This window comes from Ochotona curzoniae, unplaced genomic scaffold, assembly GCF_017591425.1.
Source record: "Ochotona curzoniae isolate NIBS_2020 unplaced genomic scaffold, NIBS_Ocur_1.0 contig_3819, whole genome shotgun sequence".
In the NCBI taxonomy this organism is placed as follows: domain Eukaryota; kingdom Metazoa; phylum Chordata; class Mammalia; order Lagomorpha; family Ochotonidae; genus Ochotona; species Ochotona curzoniae.
The window spans coordinates 41,027,178-41,043,615 of record NW_024466004.1 but is presented as its reverse complement, the minus strand read 5'-3'; the positions used below and the strand labels follow the sequence as shown (position 1 = coordinate 41,043,615).

Genomic DNA, 16,438 nt, shown 5'->3' with positions numbered 1-16,438 from the left:
CAGTACATATTTACTTTAAACAGCAGCACCTACTCTGCAATTTGATGATTTTGAACATTAAAATGTACCTGAAAGCAAGTAAGCAGTACTTGAAACAATCTGTTCCAGTGTTCCCTTTTCTTGTATAAAGAATCAATACTTAAAGTGAAACTGGAGGCTCAAGTACACTTCTACTTAACAACTAAATCTGGATGTTAGATTTTCTGTTATCAAAAAATAAACAAGTTGTGGCACAGCGAGTTAACACAATCTTTATGGCACCAGCATCCCATGTTGAGTGCTCGTTTGAATACTGGCTTCCAATCAATCTTCCAGCTAATGTGCCTAGGAAGACGATAAAGATAGCCCAAGTACTCAGGCCCCTGACATCCACATGAGAGAGCAGGACAGAATTCTTGGCTCCTAGCTTTGGCCTATTTTGTGTGGCCAATGAAGGAGTGAATTACTGCATGGATCGTCTGTTTCTTCTTCAGTTTTGCTCTGCATTTCAAATAAATCAATAAAAAATTTTAAAAGACACAATCCATAAAATTTGCTTATGTATTTTTCATTTTTACAAGAAAAGGACTTAGAGCAGATAATTACCTTTATGAGTGATATTACACAGTGGAACTCGAGGGGGACTTTCCATTCTAAGAACTTTTGCTATAGGTCTCATTGGACTATTCAGAGGACTGATGGCTGCTGGAATCGGTCTCATATGATTAAAGTCAATGCTTAAAACTGAGCTCTCATCATCCTGATATATGGAACTTGTTTCACTAATTTCCCCTCTTGGCTCCATGAAGTCAGTCTGCTTTAGAGACTCTTTAGGTAAGCAAGGCTCCAAATGACAAGATTTACTTTCATTCAGTGGTGTATCATCCACAAGAGAAGGTTCAGATTTAGGGTTTCCATCTTTTGAAAAGTTTACTGGCAGAATGCGAGCTTCTTCAACTGGAGGCTGCAAAATGCTTTCACTGGTTTCAGTCACTTTTGCTGAAACAATCAACTTCATTTCCATACCTTCAGAAACACAAGAATTTAAATCCTCCTGTTTGTTGACATCCAATTCCAGGCCATAGCTCTGAGAAGCATCTGTTTGTAATATGTCCACTACCACAGAGGCTGCTGTCGGGGGACCATTAACAGTTTGTTCCATTTCTTTCGATGATGGAAACAAGGAACCTGTATTTTCCATTTCCACAGCTGTTGAGGAAGACTCCGTACCAACAGGCAATTCCAAATGCACCATACTCTTGACAGATTTAACTAATAAACTATTATCTTCTTTCATCTTGCTTTCTGGAATGTCTATCTTGGGCATAGATGCTGCTGGAAGAATTTCCCTTGGTTCCAACAATTTTGGTTTGGTTTCCTCTGTGATGTGTTCACTGACAGAATTAAGACACAGTTCTGTTTTAGCAGGCACTGAGGATTCCAAACCACACACATTATTCGACTTGGGAGGATCCAATGTTTTATGTTGATTATCCTGAGATGCAGGCTGCTTTTTAGCAGGAGACAGGGTTAAGTTTAATTTTTCCATAAAACTTAACTTTAAGTCTTTGTTTTTTGTGTCACTTGAACCACTCTCAACTTTTAGTGCAATTGTATTGTCTAGTCCTTCAGAAATTTTATTATTAGAGACTTCACATTTATCATTTTTTGGCTCATTCTGTCTCTTCAAATCAGTAGTCATTTTCTGAGTTTCTTTGTTAGTTTTCGGCAAATATTCTACAGGCATTTTTTTTTCATTTCGCATATGCCTATTTTCTTCTTTGCTTTCTCGTTCTCTTTTCCTCTTATCTTCAGTTCTATGTCTTACTGTTTTTAATGGTGTATCTTCCCATTGGTGTGCAACACCTACTTCCTTAGAGTCAATGTGTTTGTGAGTTCTGCTTGGAAGAGAAGATGAAGATCTTCCATCTTGAAAACTATGATTGCTTACAACCCTGTCTCTCTTGCACTCTTCCCTGCCCCTTCTCTCTTCTCCACGATATCTGTCTAAACTGTGAGAGTTCATTTTGCTCTTGAGGGGAAGTGATGCTCGCTCAGATCTTCTCCAGGGATCCTGATCCTTGGCTACCGATTTAGGTTTCTGATCACCTTTTCGTTCTTCTTTGTCTTGTGAATTAAGTTCCTTTTGGTTGATATTTGGTGATCTCTCACTTTGTCTTTCCAGTTTTTTGTCACTTTGAAATTCTATTCGATTATGTGACCTTTCTCGCAAAGACTCGTTCTCCCAAGAATAGCTGCTACGTTCACTTTTATAATCCAAATCTGTATTACTTTTAAATTTTGAATTTCTGCTTTCAGCCTTTGGTTCACCTTTCCCATGTTTCTCAGGACGTCCTTGTAGCCTCTGAATAGCCTCTGGGTGCCTTGGTTCACCATCATAACTAATACTTAAGTCTTTTCGTATCCGATCAGTTCCTCTGTAATACTGGCTATGCCTACTATCTTTTCTAACTCTTCTATTATCCTCATTTGAGCTACCTTCACCACAATGATGATGTGGGCGTGACCAAATGCCATTGGTGCAGTGTCTGTCAAGAGATGTAGGCAAATAGGAAATATTCTTTTTTTCAGAATGTGATTTTCCTTCTTTTTCCGGGTATGGCAGTGAAGTGCTATTATGTCCATCTTTATAATCCTCACTTCGAGCTCTGTGATCAGCCTTTGAGCAATCGTCCAAATGGGGAGATCTCGATTTTGGATCTTTTGCTTTAACTCCATCTGATGAAGTTCTATGTCCATCTTTATAATCCTCACTTCGAGCTCTGTGATCAGCCTTTGAGCAATCGTCCAAATGGGGAGATCTCGATTTTGGATCTTTTGCTTTAACTCCATCTGACAAAGTTCTATGAACATCTTTATAATCCTCACTTCGAGCTCTGTGATCAGGCTTTGAGCAATCGTCTAAATGAGGAGATCTCGATTTTGGATCTTTTGCTTTAACTCCATCTGATGAAGTTTTATGTCCATTTTTATAATCCTCACTTCGAGCTCTGTGATCAGCCTTTGAGCAATCGTCCAAATGAGGAGATCTCGATTTAAAATCTTTTGCTTTAACTGCATCTGATGAAGTCCTGGCAGGTTTATGATTATTTCGAAAATGTGGGAATTCAGACAATCTATTGAGGAACAGAAAGTTAAGAAGCAGAGCTAAGTTAATTGGTATTTAATAATATTCCCAATTCTACTCAAATGTGACATACTTCTAAAATCTGAGTGCTAGGCCTGGCATTGTGGCACAAAGAATAAAGCTGCCACCTGAGGTGCTGAATCGCATATGGGCACCGATTTGTGTCCCAACTTATTCAACTTCCAATCCTGCTCTCTGCCAAAGTACCAAGGCAAGCCATAGAGGATGGCTGCAAGGCTTGTGCCCCTGCAACCCAAGTGGGAGACTCAGACAGAGTTTCTGGCTCCTAGCTTCAAACCAGCCCAGCTCTAGCAATTGCAGTCAACTGGGAGGGAAATGAACAGGGGATGAAGATCCTTTCTCTCACTCTCTCCTTTGCTCCTCTGTAGCTATGCCTTTTGAATGGTGAATAAATTTTAAAATCTTGGTTGCCTACATTCTGGAAAAATAAGTGCTAAAGAATTTACAAGCTTTGGATCCAGAGCACAATGGTTCAGTGGCTAAATCCTCGCCTTGCATGTGCCAGGATCCCACATGGGTGCCAGTTCATGCTCCAGCTGCTCCACTTCCTTCCAGCTCACTGTATATAGCCTGGGAAAGCAGTAGAGGACAGTCCAAAGCCTTGGGACCCTGCACCTATGTGGGAGACCCAGAGGAAGCTCCTGATTACTGGCTCATGGCTTCAGATCAGCTCAGCTCCAGCCATTGCAGCCACTTGGGGAACGAACCAGACAGAAGATCTTTCTTTCTGTATCTCCTTCTCTCTAGAAATCTGCCTTTCCAGCAATAAATAAATCTTACAAAAAAAAAAAAAGAAAGAATGTACCATTTCCACTAAACAAGCCAGTTTTCAAAACAAGGAACTCCATTTGCTTTGCCTGTTTTTTCTTTATTAAAGGTGCACATTGCCAAACTAAACACAAACTCTCATCTTGTAAAACAAATGACATTGTTTTCTTTCCCATTGACTCAACCCCAAATGAGACCAAAGTGAAATCCTGGTGGAAACAAACATGACCAAAGTAATTAGGTAATTCTCTATCCTAACTTTCTGTTTCACATGAATCCCACAGTAAGCCAAAATATCAATAGACACCTTAAGATAGTATACACTAAACAAAATTGAAGTTTAGAATTCTCTGTATCTAGAATGGCATGGATTCCCCCACTTTGCTAAAAAAAAAGAAAAAAGCATTAAGTCTTAAGGTTTTACTTCTGTGTTTAGAAAAGCTGGTACTTGTGGGGTTTTTTGTTTTGTTTTGTTTAATTATTAAAGGTAGAGAGGCACAGTGATCTTGCACCTGCTGGTTCACTCCTTGGATGCCTACCACTGTTAGGCTAGCCAGAAGCCCAAAACTGATTCTATCTCCCACATGTGTGGCAGGAACCCTAAGCAACTGCAACACCATCTGCTGCCTCCTGGGGGGCACACATTATGAGAAACTGCAAAAATGGGGAGCCAAGTTTGGAACCTAGTGACATATGATTTGTGTGTTCCAGGTAGAGACAACTACTCCACCAAATGCCTGCCCCAAATTGGTCTTACAGCAGTAAAATATATATGGTTCACATTGACTTTATGCAAAAGTTCATTTTCCTGACCTAACATAATCTCCTTGAATTTTCACATACTCATATTTCTAATCTATTAAAATCCACAATTTAAAACCAGAAGCAGGGTAGTAGAATAGTGGTATTAAAAAGAGGCAGCCATTCAGCATTCTGGTTAGTGGCTGCCTCTTGGAGAGATGGCATCCCATAAGGGTGTTGGTTTGAGTCAAGCTGCTCCACTTCCTACCCGACACCTTGCTAATGTGCTGGAGAAAGCAGCTGAATACTGCCAATATGCTTTGGTGCCAGCATCCACATGGGAGAAACAGAAGACTCCTGGCATTGACCTGGTCTAGCCCTGGCTGTTGAGGCATCTGGGGAGTGAACCAGTAGTTTGGAACACTCTGTTTCCTGTCTCGCCCTTTATTTCTGTAATTCTACCTTTAAAATGAGTAAAATAAATCTTTAAAAGAAAGATCAGGAGCCATATAACACAAGGATGTAACCTGAGCGAGGTTCAAGTACTGGCTACTCTACTCTGATCCACCTCCGTGCTTATGTGCCTGGGAAAGCAGCAACGAATGGTCCAAGTGCGTGAGCCCCTGCCACTGATATGAGATCCAAAGTCCCAGGCTCCTGACTTTGCCCTGGCCTAGCCCAGTCCTGGCCACTGAAGTAATTAGAGTGAAGCAGCAGATGGAAGAGCATTGTCTTTCCCTCCCTCTGTGTAACTCTTTCTTCATTTCTCTCTTTCTCTAAGATTTTTTTTTTTAATTGGAAATGCAGATCAGATTTACAGAGATACGGAGAAACGTCTTACATTCACTGGTTCACTCCCCAAGCAGCCGCAACAGCTGGAATTCAGCCAATCTGAAATCAGGATTCAGGAACTCCCTCCAGGTCTCCCACACCGGTGCAGCCGTCCTCGACTGCTTTCCCAAGGCCACAAGCAGAAAGTTCAGTGGGAAGCGAACCACCTGGGACACAAACTGGCACTCACATGGGATCCTGGCACTTGCAAGGTGAGGATTTGGCTATGGAGCCATCATCATGGGCCCTGTAACTCTGCCTTTTGAATCAATAAAACTTTAAAAATATATTTCAAAATTCCTATTCAACAAAATTTCAACCAAATAATGAATAATAGCAATGCAATACTTGTTACAACGTACAAAAGTAATATATTTGACAAGTTAATTTTTGATAATGTATTACCATATCAATCTAATATGCAATTCCCATCATTTATTCATTCAGTTTATTTTATCTGTCATACAATCATGCTCCTCTCTGAGGAGACTCAAATACTGAAAACCAATGCCAAATTATATATGCCATAAGATTATATTCATTAACCTTCCTTTACTTGCAATCTATCATGTGTCAAGCACTATGTTAGATGTTGAGAAAAATGAAGATGACATGTAGACAATCTATACTCCATGAAGGACACAGTTCAATAGAAAAGACACTAATCAAACATTTCATTTGATTTGAAATACTGCCACGTATATAAGCTATAAAAGACAAATTTGACCTTGCCTAAGAAAACAGGAAAATGTTCCAATGAAAATCAAATTTTAAGTCAAGACTGTAGAATGAGCAGGTAGTGATTTAGCAGATGAAGAGGAGCAACAAAAGATTGGAAATAGTCCTGAGACAGAGCTCATGGTACACTGAAGAAAGAAGGCCAGGGTTAGGACAAAGTTATGATGTTTAAGAAAGTACTGAAGGTGGGCTTGAAAAATAATCTCGGCCTTAGAGGCCAAGATCTGATTTTTAAAAAATAATGAACTCATGGATGTGTTTTAATTTTTAAAAAGGAGCATATGAAGTAGGCTTATCCTCAAGTAAGAGGTTAGGACACTGACATCCCAGCAGAGTGCCCATATTGCAAACCCAGCCCTACCTGTAATTCCAGCCCACTGCCACATATCACACTGGAAGGCAACAAGTGGCAACGCAAGCACTTAGGTCCCTGACACCCACCTGGGAGATATGGATTGAGTTTTCGTCTCCCAACTTCAGCCTGGTCCAGCCCCAGACATTGTGGGCATTTGAGGAATAAGCCAGCTTCTCAAATAGATAAACAAACAAAACAAGTCTTTACTGGCTGATGGCAAAGGAAGACAGTAACTGATGATAGTGAGATGTCTGGATTTTTTTGCTTTAGAACATGTTCTCTGGCTATGACAAGAGACAAACCGGGACCCAGCATGATAGGCTAGTGGTTAAGTCCTCGCCTTGCACACCCAGAATACCACATGAGTGTCAGTTCATTCCCAGATGCTCCACTTCTCATCCAGCTCCCTGCTTGTGGCCTGGGAAAGCAGTAGAGGACGGCCCAAAGCCTTGGGACCCTGCACCCGTGTGGGAGACCTGGAAGAAGCTCCTGGCTCCTGGTTTCAGATCTCCTCAGCTCTGGCTATTGGGGCTGCTTGGGGAGTGAACCAGCAGATGGAAGACCTTTCTCTCTGTTTCTCCTTCTCTCTTATATCTACCTTTCCAATAAAAATAATTAAAAAAAAAAAAAAAAAAAAGAAACCAAAGGCTAGAGAGAACAAAAGTAGATCAGGGCTATCAATATCAACGCAAGGACCATTCTAATTCCGAGGAGAGTGGACAAGCAGTGATAACAGTGACAATAATAAATCAGGACATCACAAGAGATCAAACACAACAGGACATGACAACAAATTGGATATGAGAGATGATCTAAGAGTCAGGCATCCATGACAACTCCTAGATAGGGTGACTTACCAATAAATCTAGGTTATTATGACTAGCACAGCCCTCACTAAAAAAGCATCTTGGAAGAAAAAAAAAAGAAAGTATCCTGGTTGGGGTGATAAATTAAGTGGTCACCTCCCAAGTCTTCAGTTTGCACAAACTGACTAAAAGATGGAACAATCTATCTACCTAGGGAGAAACAGAAGATTTGTGACAATAAATTTATTTTTGAATAAGGTAGCTGTAAAAACTTTTGAAGCCCTCAATATAGAGAAATGAACTGGCTGGGCCCAGCACAGTAGCCTAGTGGCTAAAGTCCTCGCCTGGCAACAGATGGGATGCTTCACTTCCTACCAAGCTCCCTGTACGTGGCCTGAGAGAGCAGCAGAGGCTAGCCCAAAGCCTTGGAACCCTGCACTTGCATGTGGGAGACCTAGAAGCTCCTGGCTTCAAATCAGCTCAGCTCTGGCTGTTGCAGCCACTTGGGCAGTGAACCAGTGGAAGATCTTTCTCTTGGTCTCTCATTCTCTCCATGAATCTGACTTTAAAGTAAAATCAAGTCTTAAAAAAAAAAAAAAAGAGGGGAGGGGAACGAACTGATTCGCTACATATAAATACAACTGGCTTAACTTAAGAAAAAAACATTGGGGGCCCAGCGCGGTGGCGCAAGTGGTTAAAGGTCCTCGCCTTGCACGCCCGGGATCCCATATGGGCGCTGGTTCTAATCCCGGCAGCCCCGCTTCCCTTCCAGCTCCCTGCCTGTGGCCTGGGAAAGCAGTCGAGGACGGCCCAAAGCTTTGGGAACCTGCACCCGTGTGGGAGACCCGGAAGAGGCTCCTGTCTTTGGATCGGCATAGTATTGGCCGGTTGCGCTCACTTGGGGAGTGAATCATCGGACGGAAGATCTTCCTCTCTGTCTCTCCTCTCTGTATATCCGCCTTTCCAATGAAAAAATAATAAAAATAAATCTTTAAAAAAAAAAAAAAAAAAAAAAAAAAAAAAACATTGATTAGAAATTGAAGGACATAGGTTTAAGCTCTGAAGAACTTTAACTTGTAAGTGTAGGAGAATAAATCTCAAGTTTAGAAGAAAACCAAAAATCATTAAGAAGGAAAAGTGAATTGTGTCAAGCAGTGTGTAAGAGGACAAATTGCACTGCACTAGGAGACAAACTATTTGATGGACGAAGTGGCAGTCGCTGCTGCCCAGAATGCCCACTGCCTTGGTAGATCAATGCAGGCAGAACTGAAACTGGATTTGAGTAAGAAGAAAAGAAACGGAAACAACAGTAAGTTTAGAAAATCCTTCAGTGATCTGCCCATGGAGGAAAGGAAAATTAGGAACGTCTCTGAAGTAGAATAATACCCCCAAATAAAAAGGCAAAACTTATACACAACATCCGCTTAGCAGGGAAAGGACTGCACCACAGAGAGAGTTTAAGGGGTATTTAGTAACAAGATGTGAGCACAGATGCCATCTTGATATTGTGAAAATTTGTTGGGGACCTAGAAGAACTTATAATACACATACACCATCATCTCAGTGACAAAGGATACTACAGCAAGATCCTATTGTCTTAGACCTGAATATATTCAGAAAGACATGTAGCAATGTTCTGTTAATAATCACATATCACTATCATAATATATAAATATGATATTAGCCACTACTAACGTTAAAACCTAAGCATTTAATAAAACACATGTCTCTCATCTTTCTACCAAGAGCTGCGAAATAGCTCAGGTACCAATACAGATTACTCTGACAGATCTACAACCCTCAGTTATACCTTTGGTGAAGATTACTTATTTCTTCATCCTTGCGGTTTATTTCCACCCTGGCAGTTTTGATAAGTGCTGAAATATTCTTCTTAAGAGACTGGTTTTCATTTTTTAAACTCAAGTTCTGAAATATCATAAAATGTATTAATAAAATACATTTCTTCAGGATTAACACTGCAACTTACATTAGCTAACAATCAGTGAATGCTAACTACATGACAGGCATCACAGACGTGTCTTATGTCATTCTAAAAGGAGCGCTAAAGGGTTGGTGCCCTAATGCAGCTGGTTAAGATGCCGCCACCTGTGACACAGGTAAGCCATCTGAGTGCCAATTTGAGTCCTGGCCCCTTCCCTTCTTATTCAGCTCCTAATTAATGTGCATTTGGAAAGTAAACCTGTAGATAGAAAATCTCCCTAAATCTGCCTTTCAAATATATCTGAAAAAAAGGGGATCAGGGTACTATAAGAAGTATAATTATTGGACCCGGCGTGATGACTCAGTGGCTAAAGTCCTCACCTTGAACATGCCGGGATCCCATATAGGTGCTGACTTGTGTCCTGGCTGCTCCATTACCCATCCAGGTTGTGGCCTGGGAAAGCAGCAAAAGATGGCCCAAAGTCTAGGGACTCTGTCCCCATGTGGGAGACCCAGAAGAAGCTCCTGGGTCCTTTCTTCAAATCAGCTCAGCTCCAGTGATTGAACACTTAGAGTGAACCAGCAGAAGGAAGATCTTTCTGCATCTCCACTCTGTAATTCTGCCTTTCCAATAAAAATAAGTAAATATTTAAAAAGAAAAAAACACAATAATCCCATTATAAAATAGGGAAAGTTGAGTCTCAGCAATAATTGGCACTAGGAAAAGCACACCTAAAGTAAAATCAGGTAAAAGTAATTACAATAGACAAAATAAAAAGCAAGAAACTATATTCTGCTTCAGTCATTATCTTGGACATCTATAAACAGTAACAATTTTATATTTAACAACTTAGATTAAATCTGCAGTAATTAATTCTCAGAGAGCTGAGTTTTTTCAGAAAGGGAAATAAAAGGAAACAATCTTATCTTTGCTCATATCAGAGAACATAATAGTCCTCATTTTGAAATTTATTTGAAGGGCAGAGAAAGCTAAATATCTTCTTGTGCTGGCTCTATTACCGAACGCCGGCGGCAGCTGGGACTGGGCCAGGCGAAAGCCAGGAGCCAGGAATTCATCTTCCTCACATGGGTGTCAGGGACCTGCATACCTGAGTCATTATCCCCTGCCTCCTCCGGCACATGCTAACAGGATGGTGAATTAGAAACAAGGCAGGAGGGCCAGGTGTGATAACCTAGTGGCTCAAGACATGGCCTTGCAAGTGCTAGCATCCATATGGGCGCCGGTTCTAACCCTGACAGCCCTGCATCCTGTCCAGCTTCCTGCTTGTGGCCTGGGAAAGCAGTCAAGGACAGCCGATCGCCTTAGGACCCTGCACACACATGGGAGACCCAGAAGAGACTCCAAGCTTGTGGCTTCGGATTAGCGCAGCTCCAGCCGTTGCAGTCACTTGGGGAGTGAATCAGTGGACAAAAGATCTTCCTTTCTGTATATCTGACTTTCCTCCTCCTCTCTTTATAACTGACTTTCCAATAAAAATAAACAAATCTTAAAGAAAAAAAAAAAAAGGAAAGAAAGAAGGAAGCAAGGTGGGACCCAAACCAAGGCACTTCAACACGGGCATCACTACAGGCTGCTTTGCCAGTTCTGCCACATCAACCCTGATAATCTAAATTTCTCCAGGACACTCTGGAAAAATTACAAAACATCACCATTCTACATTTGTTCCTCATAAACCATTCTTTCAAACCATCCATCAAAATCACAGCACATATTCTACTATTAAATAATTAACTGGTTTAACACATCTTTTATGTCATTGCCATATAACAAATCAAGAAATTTTCCCATATCAATATTAACTCATGGAATAATGCCATGTTTTGCCACATTTGAAAATGTACTTAATATTAAGACTTCCTGGTAAACTGCCAATACTTAACATTTACATCTCTACTCATAGTAATTTTTTTTAATATTTGCTTTAAAAATGTTAACAAAAAAAAGTTAACAAAGCAAAAACACAAACCCTACCTGTGTCTGTATTTCCTTAAATTTTTTCATTAGCTCTTTCATTTGCTGCTGACATTTTCCATATTCTATCTGCAACTACAAAGCACAAAGTATTACTTCAATGACATTTCACATTTCAACATAGTTTAAAATTTCTCAAATCAGTTCACTAAGAAAAGTTGAGTATCATTCCACTAAGAGGTTTTCAGTAAGGTTACTGGTTTTCAAAGTTGGGCCTAGCAATACCATTTTTGTTTAGGTTTACACTCAGCCTCAACACATTATAATCTAAGCATGGTAGGAAGAAATTTGTCTCATTTAAGTCTCAGGACATTTTGTGAAACATACATAAAACTACAAATTTTAAAAAGATACAATTTACATCCCACTGACTGCCTGTTGCAGTTTTACACAAACACTTTAATTATGTTAAAAAAAAATCAGCTAAGTTTAGACAAATACAGAAAAAAAAATCATTTATAGAGCAAGCTTAAAGGCAGAAACTGACTTATTATTTACTCTGTGTTTTAGTTTCTCAGGAGTGTTTATTCAGTAGTTAGCTACTGCCCACTCCTTAGGAGCTATGAAACTACTGAACTGTCCTTAATAATTGTGGCAATCCATTACATCATTATATGTTGCCTCCTTTGCAGTTCCTTCTTCAGTCAGGATCTCTTCATATAAATCCAAGCAATTTCTAGATGGTGCACAGGATTTGGAAGCACTGTCTGAAATGAACAGAAAACCCTCAGGTTGAAGTATATTAGGATTCTGAAGTTGCGTCGACCTCATATTCCTTCCTCTCCTCCATTTCATTCAAATCTACACTGAAATTGCACATGACAGCCATTTACACCAGTTTACCTAAAATGGTTGTATCAACAAACTGTGATGATCCTATTTGTTCAAAACTTCGAGGGATCTAATTAGGAAAAAGGTATCAATTTAGGTACGTCCTTAAACTCCTTACTAATTCTTACTAGTATTTGTAGTAATTACACTTAAAAATGTTGTAATTTCATATAATCTGTAACAGAACAAATACAATGTATGTACATATGCCAGACCTGGTTCTATTTCAATGGTACTAATACTTATTTTGCACTAGATCTATTATATCTGAGAACTAGATAAGAAGCAAATTGTGTACAAATATGCTTTACTGAACAAGCAAGAAAGCTAATAATCACCTAAGTCTAATCATTTCAAAAATGTGCAGAAAAAATATTTTTTATATTTAAATATTTTAAAATATTTAAGATGAAAGTTAAAAGTGTTATCAGAATTTAGTATCAACAAAATAAAAACACACTGACCAAACAAAAATGAAACTATTTATCAACTTTACATACCAGAAGCAGCACTGTCCAGCCCAGCATATATGTCCAGTGACCCTTCATCATTATTTTTAAGAGGAGAAGCTGCAGAAAAAGCAGACTCATTAAAACTGACTTTATGCCATGAGGTTTTCCCACTCTTACTAGGAAGTACTTAAGTTTCATCTGCAGAAAAAAAAAAAGACAAGTTTTCTATATATGTTTTTGCTGGTTCAAAGACTTACGACTTTATCACCTCAATTTCAGAGTTACAAAAAATTGACTTTTGAGGACCAGCACAACCAATCCTGACTACAGTGCCAGCATCCCATATGGGTCCCAGCTGTTCCACTTCTGTTCTGGCTCCCTGCTAAAAGCCTGAAAAAGCAGCAGAGGAAAGTTCAAATCCTTGGATTCCTCCACCCAGGTGGGAGACCTGGACCCCAGCTTCTGAACAGCCCAACTGCCGGAAAGTGACCCAGCAGATGGAATCTTAAAAAAAAAATACACACTTTCAGGGCTGTGTGTTACATCACTGCCTGCAACACCAGCATCTGATAAGGGCACTGCTGGGAGTCTCAGCTGCTCCACTTCCAATCCAACTTCTTGTCACCCTCTCTAGGAAAGCATCAGAAAATGACTCAAGTGCTTGCTGTGATTTTGTGACTTGAAGTAAATTTAGAAAGGCATCTGAAAGTAGCACTTACCAGAAAAGACATCAAATAAACTGGTCCCATCACCATTGTCATCATCTGCTGCCATGATTCTATTTCCTTTTGATTTTGAAAGTCGCCATCTAAGGTGTTAAATATAAAATGTCCCACTATTAAAATCAACCTCACTATTCAGAGAATAAACCTAGAGTTAAAAAGCAACTTTTCAAATTTGGACACATTAATGTATTCACTCTGTACTATTCTTAAAAGAAAAATTATGATATCACAAGCAAAGTCTAGTATTCTCAGAAAAGTCAAAATTATACAACAAAATTTAAAAGTTAAAATGGTTAAGGAAATGATGCTACTGTTATAAGACAGATAATAAAATAAAGATTAACTTTAGCAATAAAATGAGAATCAACACTATTACCACCAAATAATAATTTTTTTTAACTTAAGAAGTCAGAATTAGAGATGGAGAGATACAGATCTTCTATCTTCTTGTTAGCTCCCCAAATGACTACAGCAGAAAGAGCTAGGCCGGTCCAAAGCGGGTTCCAGGAGTTTCTTCCAGGTCTCCCATGTGGGTGCATGAGTCAGACTGAACAAGTCTGTGGTACATGCTGGCATGAATGGGAACCAAGGTAGGAGCAGGCCTGGTGGGGGTTACGGGGAGTCGCCCCAACTAAGCTGCAACTCCCACTGGTTTGCACGAGGGCAGAGTATGAAGTGGGAAGGATCTGCCTGGACTACAGCACCCATCAGTTCACATGGAAGACAGGGCTGGAAACAGAACTGACCCAGCAATTACAACCACCAGCATGTGCATAAGCCTATTGGGGCGAAGGACTGTGCAGGACCCTGAACTGCTGTGCACACACAAGAATCAGGTCTGGGATCACCTCAGATGAAGTTTCTTTGGAGATCCCTCCAACTGAACTGCTGATCTCAGAACCCCAACCATGAAGATTATGTCAGCCAGTAGATTTTGAATAGGTTTCATTGCGATTAGAACGGTGAGACTGGCAGCAATTCAGAACTGTTGAACTTTCAAAACTGCTTGAGCAGGACCTTCTGAGCGTGCCTCACATAGGGAACCTGGGATGCGTAGCAGGCTGGATGGAGCTTCTCCGTTTGTTTCTCCCGACTCCAGATATGGGGGGAAATGATGCTATTATTGTGGAAACAATGGTCTTACGCACTTTTCTGTAGATCTTGACCCTTTGTACCCTAATCAACTAAATAAAATTATACAAAAATAAATAAATAAATAACAAAAATAAAGAAAATTTAAAAGTCTAAAGTAAAAAAAAAAAAAAGAACCAGCACACATATGGGATCCTGGCACGTTCAAGACAAGGACTTCAGCCACTAGGCCATCACGCCAGTCGCCAGTCCTAGTATCTTTTTTTAAAGACGGAATGACAATAAGGGGTAGAAACAAAGATGGAGGAAGAGAAAGGAAAAGAGAGAACATTGGTCTTCCATCTGCTGGTTTACTACCCAACTTGACATATCAGTCAGAGCTGGTCCAGGCAGAAGCTATTAGCCCAGAGCTCCAGCCAGGCCCCTGTGTGGGTGGCAGGGGTCCCAGCAGTTGGGCTATCTTGGCACTGCTTTCCCAGGCACACTAGGAGGAAGCTGGATTGGAAACAGAGCAGCCAGAACTTGACTCAGCACTCCAATATGAGATGACACCATTGCAAGTAGTGGCCTAACCCCTGTACAATGTTAGCCCTGCTTGATCTTTTTATTTACTTGAAAGTCACAGTTATAGGCGTACACAGAGATCTCCCATCTGCTGGGTCAGTTTCCAAATGACCACATAGCCAAGAATGGGCCAGGCTGAATGAAAACAGGGTCCCTTCTCCAGATATTCCATGTGGGTAGCAGGGACCCAATTGCTTAGACGTCACCTCCTGCCTCCCAGTAGGTGCATTTGCATGAAGCAGAGCCAAGATGCAACCCAATCAATCCTTTATGGGATGTAGGAATACCAAGTGTTGCCTCAACTTCTATATCAAATGCCTAGCCCTACAAATGGCTAAGTCCTCTTTCGTATCAGTTTCCTTTTCCCTAATTACTTCTCCCCAATTCATATTAAATTTTGTGGAATTCCTAGACAAACACCTATTTCAACCACTGAATTGACTGTAGGCTCTATAAGGGCAAGGAGAGTCTCTGTTTTGTTTACCACCATACCTCCAGCTCTCAGTACAAAGACTCGAAGGCTGGTTAGTAATAAAAGAATCTTTGCTGAATTAATGAAATTCCCATTCTGTTAAAAACACAACTCTGGGGAGCCCAGCACAGTGGCCTAGTGGCTAAAGTCCTCACCTTAACTGCACCCAGGATGCCATATAGGCATTGGTTCTAATCTTGGCAGCTCCACTTCGCTTCCCAGCTCCCTGCTTGTGAGCTGGGAAAGCAGTTGAGGACGGCTCAAAGCCTTGGGACCCTGCACCCAAGTGGGAGACCTGGAGGAGACTCCTGGCTTTGGATCGGCACAGCACCGCCGTTGCGGTCACTTGGGGAGTAACTATTTAGAAGGAAGATCTTCCTCTGTCTCTTCACCTCTCTGTATACATATTTGACTTTGCAATAAAAATAAATAAATCTTAAAAAAAAACCTTAAGACTGTAGCATATAAAAAATAAACTAAAGTAAAATTAAATCATTTTTGCGGCTTGATGTAATAATGGCTCAGCTGCTAAGTCCTCACCTTGCAAGCACTGGGATCCCATATGAACATTTGTATCCAGCCTGCTCCACTTCCCATCCAACTCCCTGCTTGTGACCTGAGAAAGCAGCAAAGCCTTGGCACCCTGCATCTGTGTGGGGAGACCCCGGAAGAAGCTCCTGGCTTCAAATCAGCTCTGCTCTGCCACTGAAGCCACTTGGGGGTGAACTAGAAGATGCAAGATTTTTGTCTCCTCTTCTCTCCATAATCTGATCTACCTTTTCAATAAAAATTAATAAGCCTTTTAAAAAATATGCAATTTTTGGGCCCAGCGCAGTGGCCTAGTGGCTAAAGTGTTTGTCTTGAATGTGCCAGGATCCCATATGGATGCCAGTTCTAATACCTGGCAGCTCCACTTCCCATCCAGCTCCCTGCTTGTGGCCTGGGAAAGCAGTTGAGGACGGCCCAATGCTTTGGGACCCT

At 40.7% G+C, this 16,438-nt stretch overlaps 1 protein-coding gene across 5 annotated transcripts in view; it reads right to left on the bottom strand.

Annotated features, from left to right (window-relative positions):
- The window catches only part of CASP8AP2 (caspase 8 associated protein 2), a 29,311-nt gene that overhangs the window by 11,161 nt on the left and 1,712 nt on the right, over positions 1–16,438 (bottom strand). The window contains exons 2-8 of one of the 5 annotated variants that reach the window (XM_040983778.1): positions 13,324–13,412; positions 12,653–12,721; positions 11,928–12,028; positions 11,322–11,396; positions 9,198–9,313; positions 3,002–3,116; positions 586–2,659 (exon numbers count right to left, since the gene is read on the bottom strand). In XM_040983778.1, the coding sequence (XP_040839712.1) occupies positions 586–2,659; positions 3,002–3,116; positions 9,198–9,313; positions 11,322–11,396; positions 11,928–12,028; positions 12,653–12,721; positions 13,324–13,378 (2,605 nt within the window). In that variant the 5' untranslated portion in view covers positions 13,379–13,412. Of the gene's footprint in view, positions 1–585; positions 3,117–9,197; positions 9,314–11,321; positions 11,397–11,927; positions 12,029–12,652; positions 12,722–13,323; positions 13,498–16,438 lie in introns of those variants that run through there. The other 4 variants (XM_040983776.1, XM_040983774.1, XM_040983775.1 and 1 more) reach the window with 4 other exon arrangements.